The 16,025-nt window shown below is 38.2% G+C and overlaps 1 protein-coding gene across 5 annotated transcripts in view; it reads right to left on the bottom strand.

Annotated features, from left to right (window-relative positions):
• FCHSD2 (FCH and double SH3 domains 2) overlaps positions 1-16,025 on the bottom strand; it is a 260,803-nt gene that overhangs the window by 21,637 nt on the left and 223,141 nt on the right. For all 5 annotated transcript variants that reach the window (XM_038418970.2, XM_043504046.1, XM_038418949.2 and 2 more), the window contains 2 exons: positions 12,836-12,952; positions 11,832-11,936 (listed from right to left, as the gene is read on the bottom strand). In XM_038418970.2, coding sequence (XP_038274898.1) covers positions 11,832-11,936; positions 12,836-12,952 — 222 coding nt within the window. The remainder of the gene's footprint in view (positions 1-11,831; positions 11,937-12,835; positions 12,953-16,025) is intronic.

The following is a 16,025-nucleotide window of genomic DNA, read 5'->3' as shown; positions in this document are numbered from 1 at the left end:
TGCAGTTATGAGGATATAAGCCTCAGTGTAGACACTGCTAGGTCAATGGAAGAATTTTTCCATCGACTGAGCTACTGCCTCTGAGGGAGGTGGCTTTACTACAGCGATGGAAGAACCTCTGTTGCGTTTCTAGTGTAGATATACCCAATACTGATGGAAAACACTCTTTTGTCGCTGGAGGCTGTGTCTAATCTACGGGATTATGGCAAGATAACTACGTTGCCATAGCTAATCCGGTATAGTTGCCACAGTGTAGACATGGCCTTATTTCCCCCTTCTCATACAGGAACAGCTTTTTCAGTAATTTGATTTGAAAACGGAGTAAGAAGAAATATATGAAAAGGTAAAGAGAAGTGTTTTACTTCTTGATATGCACATAGTACCACATCTACTAAACCGCTGTAACCTAAGGGGGAGATTAAGATCAACTGTTAAAATAGTGATATAGTAGTTCTCAAACTTCAGCTACCTGTAGGAAACCAGACAGTTCTAGTCATGGAGAAAGGGCTTTAATCATTAATTCTGTACCTTAACATTTCCCTTATGAATCCTCTCCCCAGGAGATGGATGTGGTATACTTCCAAAGGGCACCCTCTATGACAGACACTCATGCTGCTCATGTATTGGGAGTATCTTTTGTTTACCAAGTAGTTATCCATATTTCCTATGACCCTAAACAACCTTTGGGAGGCACCCCAGCTTTAACACCCCATGTTTAATGCTAAACATGAGCACCTGAAACCTGGACATTACCCATATTTCAAAGCTTTAATTAAGCCTCAATACAGAACATGGGTGTTTTTACAAGGACTGTTTAATAGCTCAGAATTAGAATGTTTTTATGCCAATTTCAAAAGCTGTAAACTGTTCAAGCTGGCTAACAAAGAGTGATCTGCACAATGCCCATTTGTCCAACCTATGTCTTCCTGATGAGTTATGAAAATATAATAAAGAAATAAAGTTAAAATTAAGAAAAATAAGACTGAAGATAAAATATTGTTTTATTTATATTTCATGTGCTTCCCATGTTTGTATTGCATGGAAGAAGAAATCCTGTTGTGTATTTACTACTCCTGTGTGAATTAAAGATGAGTATCTGGATCTATAATTTGCAAAAAATGAGGATAAATTCCTGCTTCAAAACTAAAGAAATGAAAAGCAGCAACAATAAGTTTCACAGCTTCCTGTGAATAACCAGCCAAAATAATATATTTCTGAACAGTAATGTAACAATGGGTAGGTTTATTTCTAGTCATCAATAAATAATGCAAGAAAAGGGCCTGTAGGAAACCAAGTGTTCATTTGCATCCCCAAAACACCTTAGTGACAAGTCTCTTTAAATAGTTTCTTTTGAAAGAATTAAAAAAAAGCAACTACAGAATTCCAGAAAAGGTGACCTACTGTATGTGCTAAAAATCTGTTACAAATATAGTGTTTGATTAATTGTGAATAAATTGTAAAATCACAAAAGCAAGAGAAAAATAAAGATTTTGCTTTTTGCACTTCATTTTTTGCTATGACAAAAGGAGGAAAGAACAAGATGGAAAAAAAAATTCTTCTCTGAATCGTACTGTCCTCCCGGATGACATTTTGCCCCTCTTATGAGTCCTATTTTTCCCTTTTGAAAATACCTGAGTACCTAGTGGGCTAGAGGGGGATAACTAGCAGCATCTAGTGTGTCTGGTGTGTCTGCAACTCCAAGTCATTGCACCTTGAAGGAACGTTGTTATAAAATTGTAACACACACAGTTTAATTGAACTGAACTGCCATTTTATTGCCGGATGCCCATTATTCATAAACAAAAGTTATTGTGTAAACAAAACAAACGAACAAAAAAAGACATCCTGTGAGTCAGAACCAGGGGCTCTCTTAAAAGGAGGACAAATAGAAAGCCTTCTCTTTTCCTTTCCCAGCTGCAAACTCTAATATGCAGTCTTCCCTAACGCTTATTAAAACTGTACCTCTTTGAACTCTGCTCCCACAGGAGAAGGGTCCTGCTTTTTTAATCCTGAGAATCTAGTCACGCTATAAATATTTTTTATTTTTAAGCAAATATATTTATTATTTACTCCCAGACATAAAAAAACCCATTAAAGATGAAGTTAAGATTGAGAGTCTATATCAGTAATTTAAGAGTAAAAAGCATTATGGGGTGCAATGTAATTATCTCAAAACCCAGCATATATACCCAGGACATTCAGAGTTCAGATTACACTTAAAAGAAACTTAAAGACGTTAAGGTAAGGAATGCATAGTTAAGACCCCAAGCAACTTGAACTCTGTCCTCTACTGATGTCATGAATCAAGTTTGTGGAGCATACTTTGTATTCTTCATATAAAACAAAGAGGTTGAATCCCTGTTTTAAGTGCAAAATTGAACTCAATCTTAAGTATGAAGTCACAGCCAGCATCTCCATAATACTGTAGTAGCAGGCCGTAATATTGTAGGTCAAGGCCACACAGCCCTATACAAACAAATAAGAAAAGACAAGTCTCTTTTTGTAAGGCTCTTCATTAAAGTAAACTTCTCCCCTGCACCCGCCAACTCTGCCACAGATTTCTCCTTTTCATTTCTTACTCACTTAAATTTGGGGGACGTGAAGGGCCTGCAATTGTGTGCTTTGCAGGGATCATAAAGGCCTGGTGTACAAGCCATATTATGAATTTTCCGTACTGTCCCTGAAGTACTGTGTTTTCTGAAGTTATCTTTTGAAAAACTTTAAACTTCCTGTTCATTAGCATTTTATTGGAATATCAAAACAATATCTTAATATAGTTACAAAATGCTAAATTTTTATATAAACTATTTTCCTTTATTGGTGCAACCACTTGTTTTAGACAGTCATTTATAAAAATATACAGAGTTTGTTAGAGGTTCCAAAATCCTTCTGGTGCACTGCCAGCCTTAGTTACTTTTAAGTCTATAAAAAAGAAAAGGAGTACTTGTGGCACCTTAGAGACTAACAAATTTATTTGAGCATAAGCTTTTGTGAGCTACAGCTCGCTTCATCGGATGCAAGTCTATGAAGCACAACCATTAGTTAAACTGATGTTTCTCTGGACATTCTTCAACATAATGATTTCCACAGTATGAAAAGCAATAGAGCTTTTCAAAAGGAAAGCTTTAAAAATTGAACAACTGAAAAATGAATGACTACATGGGTGCAAAAAAGTATGATACACTAGCTTCAGTTTCCAATGTAAATAAGAACTCTGATTAACATCTTGAAGCAACACTGGAACCACAATGAAAAACTGGATCTTTGCAAATGAAGAATGCTCTTTTTAAGTTTTATTTGTGACCATTTATAAAGCGAACAGTCCTATTGCAAATGGTATCATAACCAATTGATTTAACCTATTCCATGTCTTCTGTAACATTTTAACTGTGGTGTCAAGCAAGAAAAGGCTGTTTTTCTAAAATTATCAATTTAGAAAGAAACTGAATGTGGCAAACAGGTCACAAAAACTTCTGAATTATTGATGTTATCTTTACTTTTAACACAGAGGGTTCTCAGAATTATTTCCACATCTATAGCCAATCTGAGACATTTGTAAAGGAAATGGAGACAGTTAAAGGATACTACTTTAAGATTAAAAAACAAAATCAGATGAAGAAATGTGAATCAACTTAGCATTTCAAAAAAATCATGGCTTTGTAGAGAACACAAAACTGGAAATACCATTCCTTCAGCAGGAATTCACAGTAAGTTAGCCAGCAGCTCAAGAAGGTTTTGGAGAAGATCCATATGCTAAAGGCACAAAAGGTCTTCAAACAATCTATATTTTTTTTAACACCACAAACTGAAAGTGAACATTGCCAAATTAAAACTATGTATCTGAGAAGCAAGGCTGCACTGAAAACCATGATCCATATTCCAAAGATGAAGGCAAGAACTACACTAAAGGATCCTCCAAAAGTCAAGAATTCATGTGTTTACAGGAAAGGAGAATTACACAAAAAGTTATTTTAATAGTTATCTTAGACCAGACTAATCCCAGATGCACTTACAAGAACACAGGAAATTCTGAGATATTCCCTGTAGTCTTGAAATCCTAGAACAGTGATGCTTAAGTTTTGCATTACCCAGATCCATCCTGGCACATCAATTCACATAGTATTTTAATCATGAATAAATGAACATTTTGTTTTTAAGGTGGATTTAAGAGTAGCTAGCACTCAAGCACATAGTAAGAAAGCAGACAAACAATTTTGCAGTTTTCTCTCCATGCACCTTTAAACTTTTAAGTCTCATCTATCTTCTACCAACTTGAAAACATCCTGTCACGCCTGTAATAAAAAATTAATCTTCAGAAATAAATCAACTTTCAGCTGCGGAATGTCCACTGATGAACAATCTAACTGTATTCTCACTGAGCCACATAAATTCTTCAAGGTCTCCTCCACTAGTTGGCAAACCTGTCTCTAAATTTGGGTATCAACAAGATATAGTGTTAAATATTTACCAAGGTTTGGAATCACTGTCTATATAGTTTATAAGCATCTTGTATGTAGCACCTACTTGGAAAAAAAATCATCACTGAAGTTTATCACTGCAAGGTGTCATTGATTCTCAAACATAGTAAATGATTTTTTGCAATATTGTGACCAAGATGAGAGCTGATTAAGTACTGCAGATTTATTTATACCTCTTCATAATACCATGATGTAACTTTTGACCATATCATCCTTAAAATAAAATTTTTATTTGTCTAGTTGTACTTAAACTATTTCCCACTAAGCCAACTCAAAACTAATGAACTGTAGATGTCAAAGTAACTTTGGGCAATATGTTTACTTCACACTATTCTTCTGAGCGTGAGTTTACTTAGCAAAACCATCGAGAGAAACGAGTGATATTTCACAAATTGAATTTTCTGTTGATTTCCTTATTCCACTTAATTCTTTTGGCAGAAGCAACGGGAATTAGAGTTTTATCACAATTATTATGAGCTGAGAACACCACCACTTAAATCAGCAGCAAGGTAGAAAGATACAGCAGCAAAAACATGCAAATAATAACAGTCTAATCACTCAAATGTAGATATATGAATTGAGATACAGTAAAAGCACAAGTGGCACATAATTAATAGATTATATCCTGAGATAGTGTAACTCCGATAGACCCCAGTTGTTGGTGGGTGGGATCGAACCTGCGGCCTCTGGAGCTTAGCATGACCCTGTACAGCATGAGCTAAAAGCCGCATGAGCTAAAAGCCTCATGGCTATTAGTTAAGGCTGTAGAGCAGTGGTTCTCAAACTTTTGTACTAGTGACCCCTTTCACACAGCAAGCCTCTGAGTGAGGCCCCCCTAATAAATTAAAAACACTTTTAAATATATTTAACACCATTATAAATCCTGGAGGCAAAGCGGGGTTTTGGGGTGGAGGCTGACAGCTCGTGACCCCCCCATGTAATAACCTTGCGATCTCCTGAGAGGTCCCGAACTCCAGTTTGAGAACCCCCGCTGTAGAGCAAACTCATTAATCTCTGTCTAAGCGGTCTTGGTGCCAGTAGATGGAATAGAGTACCACACCCAGGAGGTGTGTGGATTACAATAGCAGATACACAGCTAGTAAAACAGAATTGTTCCAGTCAGACCTTAATAAATATCCATGAACTAAAATAAGGAGAGGGGAACAGTAGTCCCCAATTTATAATTAAAGATGGTTTTAAGGGGTGTTTGGCTCTACTAAACTCTTGAACTAATCAAATGAAGAAAACAGCACCATAATCAGCCTTAATCAAATCTAATCTGGAACAAACAGTCTCTTGACAGCTATAGATATCCTAATTATGAGGCAACATGTAAATGAAAATAGGATTAATTGCTATGGAGTAGCTGTTCTCCTACCAGAGCAAAGGTGTCTCAGCACAGATGGGTATTCTCTCTTCCAGGTCAACAGAAATTTCTTTAGCCTTACAACCAGTTATATTATCTGGTGATACCTAACAAAATGCAATCTAAGTGAGAGACTCTATATCAGCAGTGGGCAACCTGGCAGCCCCCCAGACAGTTTATTTACATTTGCACGGCTGCCCACAGCTTCCAGTGGCCGCAGTCTGCTGTTCCCAGCCAATGGGAGCTGCGGGAAGCGGCACGAGTCACAGGGACGTGCTGGCCACTGCTTCCTGCAGCTCCCATTGGCTGGGAATGGTGAACTACTGCCACTGGGAGCTGTGGGTGGCTGTGCAAATTTAAACCAACTGTCTGGAGGCCTGCCAGTGGATTACCCTGATGGGCTGCATGCGGCCCACGGGCAGCAGGTTGCTCACCACTGCTCTATATTCTGACTGAGACAGAGAGGAGAGTGAGAGAAAGGAGAAATAAATCAAGTAATCTAGCAGAAGAGTCCAGGAGACAGGATTTTATGAAAAAAGAATAGCGAATCCAAGTGAACAGCTTCAGATTTTACTACCTCTTACTTGTTTCTGCAGTACAGATCAGTAGATGTAGTAATGTCAAATGGAGAGGAAAAATTAAGGTAAAGGGATGCAGTCTAGGGAGAAAAGGAAAGCTATTTAAGGACAACCAGATCCCCTTTAGGTTACCTTCATAGCCTGAACTAAAAGCTATAAAATGCCCAGAAAGTTTGCTCAATGTTGTCAAAGATGAGCACTTAATATACAGTTGTTCTGGCATATTTTCCTCCCTTTGGTGAATAAGTTCAAAGAGGCAATATAAACATCTTATTTTCCTAAGTGACAATATAGGGCAACAGAATTTCAAAGGCACTTAAAAATAAAAAACAAAAAAAATATTCTTTTTCAGCCATGTATGTTCCATTCTCTTCTATTCAAACTAAAACAGTTTGCCTTATATGTGGGTTTCTTTTTCACAATCAAATGGGAAAGCTTTTACCATCACTTAAGTAAAGAGTGGTTTAGACTTTTCTTGCCTGTGAGAGAATTCCTTCAATAGATTTTTACACAATTCCCCAGAATCTACGCCTTAAGATTCAGGGCTTGTTTACACAACAAGCCAGGGAGTGAATCTACAATGCACAAGCTCGCCGAGCAGTAACATCCCACATAAATATAGGAGGTCAGACTAAATGATTTAATGGTCCCTTCCGGCCTTAAACGCTATGAAAATATGAAACACGGACTCTGCTACAGCACAGCGGAAGTCTCATAGCAAGGCTTAGCATACTATACTTTCAAGTAAAAGTATGCACAGCTGCACACTGGGACTTTTGCTGTGGTGTAGCAGCGTTCACACAGAACATTCCTGGGCAGCAAGGCAGCACCCTGTAGAATCACACTCTGACATGCAGAGCAGTAACCTGCCATGTAGCCAAGCCCTAAGTATCAACCATGGTGGATAGAACATCTTGTTCGGTGCTGATGCTCACATCAGGCATGTTCTGATTTTCAAATTGTTATTAGAACTTAGTTCATCTTTACGCGGAACATAGTAACAAACAAAGGAAGTGTTTTACAGCAATTAAAAAGAGCCGCTGTATATTCGCTAACTAAATGAGAACAATTTGGGGGTGAGTTCTGATTTCATTGACTTAATCCAGGAGTCTGCCCCAGGGAAAAGGGATGAGTAAATAAATTGAACTAACAAGTTTCTAAAAATATCCTGCATCAGTGGGGAAAAACTCCATTAAAGTATTTTTTTTAAACCAGTGATAAACCCCAATCTAAATTTTTCGGTCCAATCTCCACATCTTACTGTGGGAGAAAGTTGCAATTCTCCACATTCTTGTCACTCTAGTTTGGAGACAGTGAAGGGTGTTTTTAATCTATTCCTGTAAGGAAAGGATCCCAAATTTTTATGAAGGTAGCTAATTTGGTCTCTCCTGCAATTTATACACTTTTTAGCTTGACTACTCTCTCTGAGATTGTTGTACTAAATTAGGAGGGGTGGGACTTTTCCCACTTCTAAGCACTGACCAGTCTGACTACAAACAACAGAGCATCAACCAACCTCTCTCTTGTCTAATCAGCAAGCGAAGTCCATTGACTGATAACTTGAATCTAAAATATGACTTATCCTGTTATAATCCCTATGCTGATATTAGACATTTTCAGGAGGTGGCAGAATAAATATTAGTCCTGCTTACAAATACCCCAGCATTCCCTACAGTTTTGCAAAAGAAAGGATATAATTTGGCAAGGTGATAATATCCTGAATCTCAGTGCATGAGAGTGATCTGGTTTGGGCTGCCCGCATAAGGCCCAATGGTGCAATATGCTGAGCATCCTCAACATCCAATTAGTTCAGTAAGAGTTAAATGTGAATAGGTTTAAATTAAAAAAAAAGAACAGTTTTTAATGGATTTTTTTCATTGGGTGAATCCGATGAGTCAGCTTTTTCATGGCATTACAGGTTGATGGAAGGGTCACACTGGCTTGTTATGGACTGTAAAATGGGTTTGAGTCATACTACAAAAACATATTGTTTAAAAACTAGTTTGATCCTTAAAAACCAGTGAGTTCTGTAGTGTATCATGTGAACATGAAACAAAATGCAGCTGTCACATTTTGGTCATTTGAGGCTGAGGGTGGGTTGGAGGGGGCTGCTGGAGATCTGGGGAGGGGAATGTTCTTGGGCCTTCTTGTGGGCCCCAGAGGTAGGGAGACATAGGAAGGGAGGAGCCATTTCCCAGGTTACCCCCCAAAAAATTAAAGCAGCCCCTCCATAATATTCATGCTTCTTCCCTCCCCACACTAATTCATGTCACCCTCTTGCAGGGTCCCCTTTCTCCCTTTCTGTTAAGGCAAGGCTCCCCCAAAACAAATGCCTGTTGGATTCCTCTTTATCTTGGGGTAGGGGTGGCGGTAGCTGTTGCGGGGGCCAGCCTGATCCCAAGCTGCTTTTGCTCTTGTTATAGGCCTATTTGTTCCTCTCTCCCCTGCCTGCAAAGGATCATGAAAGAGAAGGAGGGGGAGCTTCCCAGAAGCTAAGAGAAAATTTTGGATAGGGTAAGGGGGAGGAAGAGGAGGACAATTAACAAGGTGGAAAAGGAGAGGAGGGACCAGAAAGAACTCAGCTGCCTGGGCCCAGCTCTGCTCCCTCCTCCCTCTTCCTGTAAATTATGCATGGGCCCTGCAGAATGTCTCCCTCCTCTGCCCTTCCCTATCTAAAATCTACTGTTGGCTCCTACCAGCTCTTTAGACCCCCCCTCTTTGTTCCTAGGAGAGGAGAGACAGAGAAAAGCATGGGGCACAGAGCTATAACAGGAGGGGTCTCCTTCTCCTTCCACCTCCAACCCAGCAGCAACTTGTTCTCTGGAGGTACTCTGCTTGAGAAATTGGTATGGGAGGACTGGGACTGGACTGGACTGGACTGAACGGAATGTCACATAATCAACTACAACTACACATACTGATTCAACTTTGGTGTACAGTTTGCCTCTATCTGTTTCACTTGCTGGTTCTCCTGAATTAGTAGAGCGTTGCAAATGTTTGGGTTTTAAATGCTGCAAGAGATCTTTCCACTGAAAACTTAAAGTTCATGGAAATTTTTCTATTGCCGCTTGTCTTTGCAAAGATTTTGTTTAAAAAAAAAAAAACCACAACAAATTATGAGCCTAAAACTACCTGACAGTGCCCCTTTAAAGATTTCTGACATGGACAGGTGATTGCTGAGGACTGCAGATGACAAAAGGGGAGGGCCAAGAGGAAAACTCAGCTGAAAAGTTTAAAGGCTCAATTCTTTGGGCTCAGGTAAACTTTTATTAAACTCTAAGTAAATTCTGTGGCCACACGTAAGGTTCACAAACATATGAAGCAGTTTACATACCCACCATTCAAGAAATCTCTGAGAGCACTTCAAATTTCTTTGGTGTATACAGTAAAAAGCATTCATCGAAAGAGAAGCAAGAAAGAGTTAGGGAAGCTCATCTAACCACTGAAGGATACTTAGACTCAAGGACCTGGCACTTTCACCATCTTCTTTTGTACAATAGAATGTGATCTCACACTGGGAAGGACAGAGAAATGTCTCAACTACAAAATACTAGACTCTGCTAGGGAAGCAGAGGAGACAGTGCAAATACTTTAGTTTTCAGTAAAAAGAATGAGGAGTACCTGTGGCACCTTAGAGACTAACAAATTTATTTGAGCATAAAGCTTTCGTGAGCTAAAGCCCACTTCATGAGATGCATGCAGTGGAAAATACAGTAGGAAGACACACACACACACACAACATGAAAAAATGGGGGTTGCCAGTGTTAGCTTTGTAGCAGATACAGTGTATCACATCTTATATAAAATAATATTGTACACACTCTACTCATTCTTCTATTTTCTAGTGTTTAGTGTGTCGTGTACATTACTCTCCACTTGTTCCTCATGAACTGAAGTAAAACTGGAACTTGCAGCTTTCTTTTTCCTCTTCATTCTCGTTATGGGTCACCTTCATAGCTAGGTAGGTAGTTCCCTCCAGCTGTGCTTCTGCTCCTGCACAATCAAGCTTTCTCTGCCAACAGTTCCAATTCTGGAACAAGACCATTCTCCTTTATGGCATACTACAAGATTCATTCCTCATCCCATGGCTTTTTTTCCTTTACATCTTCTGCCTCTTGGCCCTTTTATCTCTACCTTCAATTGGATGCGATCTCTCCTGTGCCTTGGCTTAGTCAAGTTGTGATTTCAGTCTAAAATTGTTTTAGTTAAGTATTTCAGAAGAACTGCCCTTCCCTTGAGAGACAATGTGGGGGAGGTAATATCTTTATTACAAGCTTTATTACACAGAAGCCATAGATATTATAACAACCTATATCCCACTAACACCCTCTCCCCTGCCCAGATGCTTCCCTCCCTATGACTGGAGGGGTGTTAATGGACCATAGAACCTTGAAAGGTTCTTTGACATGTGTGTTCACTATTCATGATAAACAATGTGTTCCATCTTGTATTTAGCTGTGACACTCCCAGACCTGAAGAAGAGCTCTGTGTAAGTTTGGAAGCTTATCATACCATAAACAGTAAACTCCTATTACTCAAGTTTCTCCTACCTCACATCCCAAATAGTCACATTCCTAATCACAGCAGGTACCTTGACTGCCTGGCAGTATAAGAAGCCATTTAAATGAAATAATTATGTTTGCTCTACAGCCTTAATTATGCAGCCCAGTCAGATGAAAGTCTAACAGATCAGTTTCCGTTGTTGCCAATGGGTTTTTTTTGAATCAGTGACCATAAAAGTTCACTTTTAGCAACATAATATTGCCTAGCTAAAAATGAAGGCACTATATTTCCTTTCTTCACAATCTCTTCGTTAATCTGGAACAGGTCTCTAACCCCCTATAACCTTTTCAACAATATCTTTGGGGAGCACAAAATGCAGAGAGATACCAGAAAGATTACTTAAGCTGTTTTCCTTCCATCCATCTATCTAAATACTCCTGCATAGTCAGTGCAAGTGAACATATGGTTAGCTGCTACAAAGAGCCCCAAACCTAAAGGCAGATTTATGACTAACATTTTCTGATATTAGTTCCTTCAGGTCTGATGAAACAGTTTAAATTTCAGATTGTTTTACCATCTATGTAACTTGAGAGAAGACAGAGGCTGACATTCCTGCCTTCTTGATCAGGGCACAGTGGAAAAAAAATATAGTAAATTTAATCATCCATATTGTCAGAAGGATTTGATTTTATTTTTTTATTGCTCATCTAATCTCTTGAGCCTTGTACTAAATTGATGTCATGATTTTAGTGGAATGAAATCAAAGAGAAATGCCATGTTTTAATTTAAAGTTCCCTACTCCTTTGATGCTAGAAATCTGGATTTTCACACACAAATTAAGCTGCTGTAATATACGTGCCACTGCCTAAGGAACCAAAAACCATGCCAGAGTAATTTCTCTCTCACCTCAGCTTTGCGGATACTCTCTCTGGCTTCATCTATTTTCTGTTCCAGTTCTGCTCGGCTTTGTTCAGACACCACAGGTCCATGGCATTCTAACTCCTCAAGTGCCTATCAAAAATAATAGAAAGATACATTTGGTACATTCATATGCACGGTCTATAAGATAATATTTGTGACAATTCACAGAACTAATCATATTCAGATGCCAGGGTGATGAGTAGTGCTACATTGCAGGATAAAAACTCTGCAGACTGATGCAACCCCATTTAAAAAGCTCAATCTTTTATGGGTAAAATTATATCTTAGGAAAACTGTATTCTGAAAATGCCCCAAAATCCTAGTAAAGCATCATGATGTTACAACTATGATCTAACATTCAAGTGACACTTCACACTCTTGTTCTCATGATGATCTTTACACCTGAAGACTATCCCATCAAAACCCACATACTTTACAGTGCTTGTTGAAGGAGTGAGTTGAGAGATGATGAGTGGTAAGACAAGGTAGGATGGGTGATTTATTTTGTGTTAGTATGGCTTGACTGGTTGGGGCAACCTGCATTCCAGATTTGTATGTCTGCAAGAGCACAAAGTGCTTTTGAGTGAGAGGATTAAAAGACAGCTGAAGAAAATAAAACAATAACAATAATAATAATTCTCAAAGTAAATTAACAAAATAACTCCCTGATTCTGGGAAGCACTTAAATATTTGCTTAACTTTAAGCATGTGCTTAAAGCCCTCTGACTTCAGCATATGCTTAAGTGCTAATGTGAACAGAAGTGCCAGTATGAACTGAAGCCCCAGTGAGAAAAATAATCACAAAAATTGTCAAGTCAATGCTGCTGGTAGTCCCACTAAGACATGATACGAGGTGTCCATCCCTCATGTGCACTTCAACATTACATTCAAGTTATTAGAATCCATGTAATAGATCTTAATTTTGCATCTCTTCAGCTTGTTTGTATTTTTCTCATGTCACCTGATGCATTTATTTATTTTCAACCTACCCGTTGATTATGGATGATGTTTTTGTGCTCACGTGCCACACGGGTGGCCCATTTCCGGGCTTCCTTGTTTAGGCTGTGCTCCTCCGTTGTCCCCGTTTCAGATTCCAGTTGTCGACTCTGGAACACAAATCAGAAAGTGAGTAGTGTGCTAAGAATTTTGGGGCTGCCTCCATGTATAATATAGTTACTTAGCAACCTAACAACTTTATTTAATTCATAACGCTCATTTTCTTATAAATTCTTTGCTTGGACCCTTGTTTGTATGAAATAAGACAACAAACGAAGAGGGGAAAGCACTGTTTTTCATAAGCTTTGTCATGATACTGTGTTGTGGAAAACGGACTATAAAAGCAAACTGAAGTTCAAAAGAATTTACAATTTACTATTTTGAAGAGAAGTCATCTTTACCACGGAGACAATGCCAGACGGAGATTTTTTTTTTTTTAAATGAAAGATATTCTTGAAGTAGAACACTGAAGTATTATTCACCACAGCACAATATCATGGAGCTGAATAAGAATAAATGCCCCCAAAGCAAACTGCTATCCTTAGTTTCCCAGATACATATGCATTCTAGGCAGTATTTAAAAACAGGCATTTCATATGATGTGATGGATCATTTAGGCTTTGTTCAAAAATGGCATTTAAAAAAATTATATTTTTTTTTTAAAAAATACAAATTGGAAAATCAAATTATAAATTTCATATGGATTTTAAAGAGTTAACAAAATATTGTACACACATTTACCTGGGACCAAAAAGTTATCTTTCCACCAGTACTACACATGCCAAGTTTCAGACGAAGGATTCTACACCAGAGATATTTGTTGATGATATTGTGCTACCATTATGTCAACTCATACTTGCTCCAGTAAATGAGAAAGTAAATCTCTCCCCCCCACCCCAAAGAGTGTCTGATAAAGTGAAATCAGAAGTCAAGAATCTGAAAGTTTCTCAGTTTTGTACTGAATCGATCCTGTTCAATCTGGATATAAGAGACAAGTTGTTCCATATTTACCTATCATCTCTGTCTCCCATTTAAAATTTTTTTTTGCATAACTGGCATAGCAGATAATTCAATGAATTTAGGTATAAATCAATACATTTAGGACAAAAAGGACTAAGTTTTACCACCTACTCAGTCCCTATCTTTTCCAGAAAATATATCTTGCGATATTCCTTAACTATTTATCCAGTTCTGGACAAATTTGCTCTTGCTATACTGAATAGTGGTAACCCTAGAGAGATCATTCCTTTCTGATCCAATCTCAATCCTCCCCCCTCCCTCCAAAAAATAGAAATTAGAGATGGAAGAAACATGCTTAGGTCATCTTGTTCACCTCCACTGTCAGTGCAGAACTGTCCCTCACAGTACTCTCTCTAGTGCTTTCTTGGATGACTATGCCTCAGTCCAATGGATCTCACTACCAGAAAATTTTTCTTGATTAGTCTAATATTTTTGTTTAATTTCAATCCATAATTCATTTTATGCCTAGTACCATAGGAAAACATTCTTTCTTCATTAGTGTAACCTTATACACCATTTAGTTTTGTACACCCTTAGACACAAACTAGAAGAAGTTAGCTGTTGCCTCAAAGGCCACATGAAAATAGTAGCAGTAGTGTGTTTTATCAAGAGATTTCAATAAAAAAAGAAAGCTGTGTGGTACACAAGAAGGGAGGAGTTTCAGATTTAAGGGGCGGCTTCGAACTAGATACAAAAACAAGTGTAAAGAAGCTAGTAAACAAGAAGGCTTTGAGGAGGGCAGACTGGGAGACGAGGGGGATTAGGAGAAAATCAGAGCAGAAAGACAAGGAATGAGTGATCAGTTCTTTTAGGGAATATATGAAAAGTTTGAAATTGATGCAGAGTTTGACATGAGAGTGTGTGGATTTAATAGGCTGAGTGTCATGATTTGTGTGGCAGGAAAGGAAGAAGATTTTAGTGGCAACACTGAGGTGAAAAAGGAGAAAGATTTTTCACCTTTAGATTATAAGGCCTTCAAGGACGAGACCCTCTAAGTGATTTGCACTGACATTCATACAATGTCATGTACACTGTGATACAATACAATTATTACTAGTAATTTTAAGAAAGGTAAATGTAATGCGTCACTCCTGGATGGGTCACTCATAGTGAGGATTGAACCTTCGACCTCTGGATCTAAAAGTATGAGCCATCCAAGATCAGTAGTTCTTTTAACACAAAGCCAGAGGCAAAATCAAACCTTTATATAGTTCAGCCACTAGAAGGGGACAGAGCGCCACACTGTTACAGAGCATTAAGAGCAACAGGATTTGGAGAACCAAGCTTTGGAGGACATGAAAGGTGAGGAGGGAGATGATTTACATAAGACTGAACTTGAAAGCCTGTGTGGTAGAAGAACAGAGCTTGTCTACAACAAGAAAAGAGAGAGGAAAAGTAAGGTGGATTTTTTTCCAGGTTCATTATCATTCAGTTGCCTTCTGCATGTATTTTTAATTTCTGTAGGTACCTCTAAATGATTTCTCTCAGTGTTTACAACACACCCCAATTTATTATCCATCTCAAAATATGCCCCTAGATGATGTCTTTATCACCTATTGCAAACAGATTATTGCATAGGTCCTGTGCATCTACTCCAGGTGCTTACAAAGCATAATAAAAGTGACACACCACTTCATTTTCCCCATGCTTTCTTAATTAAACCTTTCTTGTTATAACTTTCCTTCCATAGCTCAGAGTTCACAGCCAGTAAGGTGGTATCAAGAATCTTGTCTGACTTTGCCTTCCTTGTTACTCATAGAAATCATCTCTGTAACAAATTACCAATGTTCCCACCGATTGGCTCCCTATAGTCCTGTTTCCCTTGCCTACCTAGTTGAGATAAAATATATCTTCTCCATTTCAATTGCTTGATAACATTTTGCATTACCTTAAGTGTGTTTTTATTTTTTATTACAGTATTTGAATAGAAAATATAAAAGCAAATTTAGATGCTGGCCCTCTGAGTATGGACTGTTAGTGGATTGTGATGGTTATACCAGTTGGTTATTTATTACACAGCATTGTTTTCAAAGAGCCCTCATCCTGACTTGAAGAACTGAAGAATACTAACATCAAAATAGTTAATTAAAAACAGAGCTTTATTTTAAAAAACATGCAGGTCACATTTCTCAAAAAGCATCTTAACTGGATCAGTACCTTCCA

This window comes from Dermochelys coriacea, chromosome 1 (genome assembly GCF_009764565.3).
Source record: "Dermochelys coriacea isolate rDerCor1 chromosome 1, rDerCor1.pri.v4, whole genome shotgun sequence".
In the NCBI taxonomy this organism is placed as follows: Eukaryota; Metazoa; Chordata; order Testudines; family Dermochelyidae; genus Dermochelys; species Dermochelys coriacea.
This window is presented reverse-complemented; position numbering and strand designations above follow the sequence as displayed.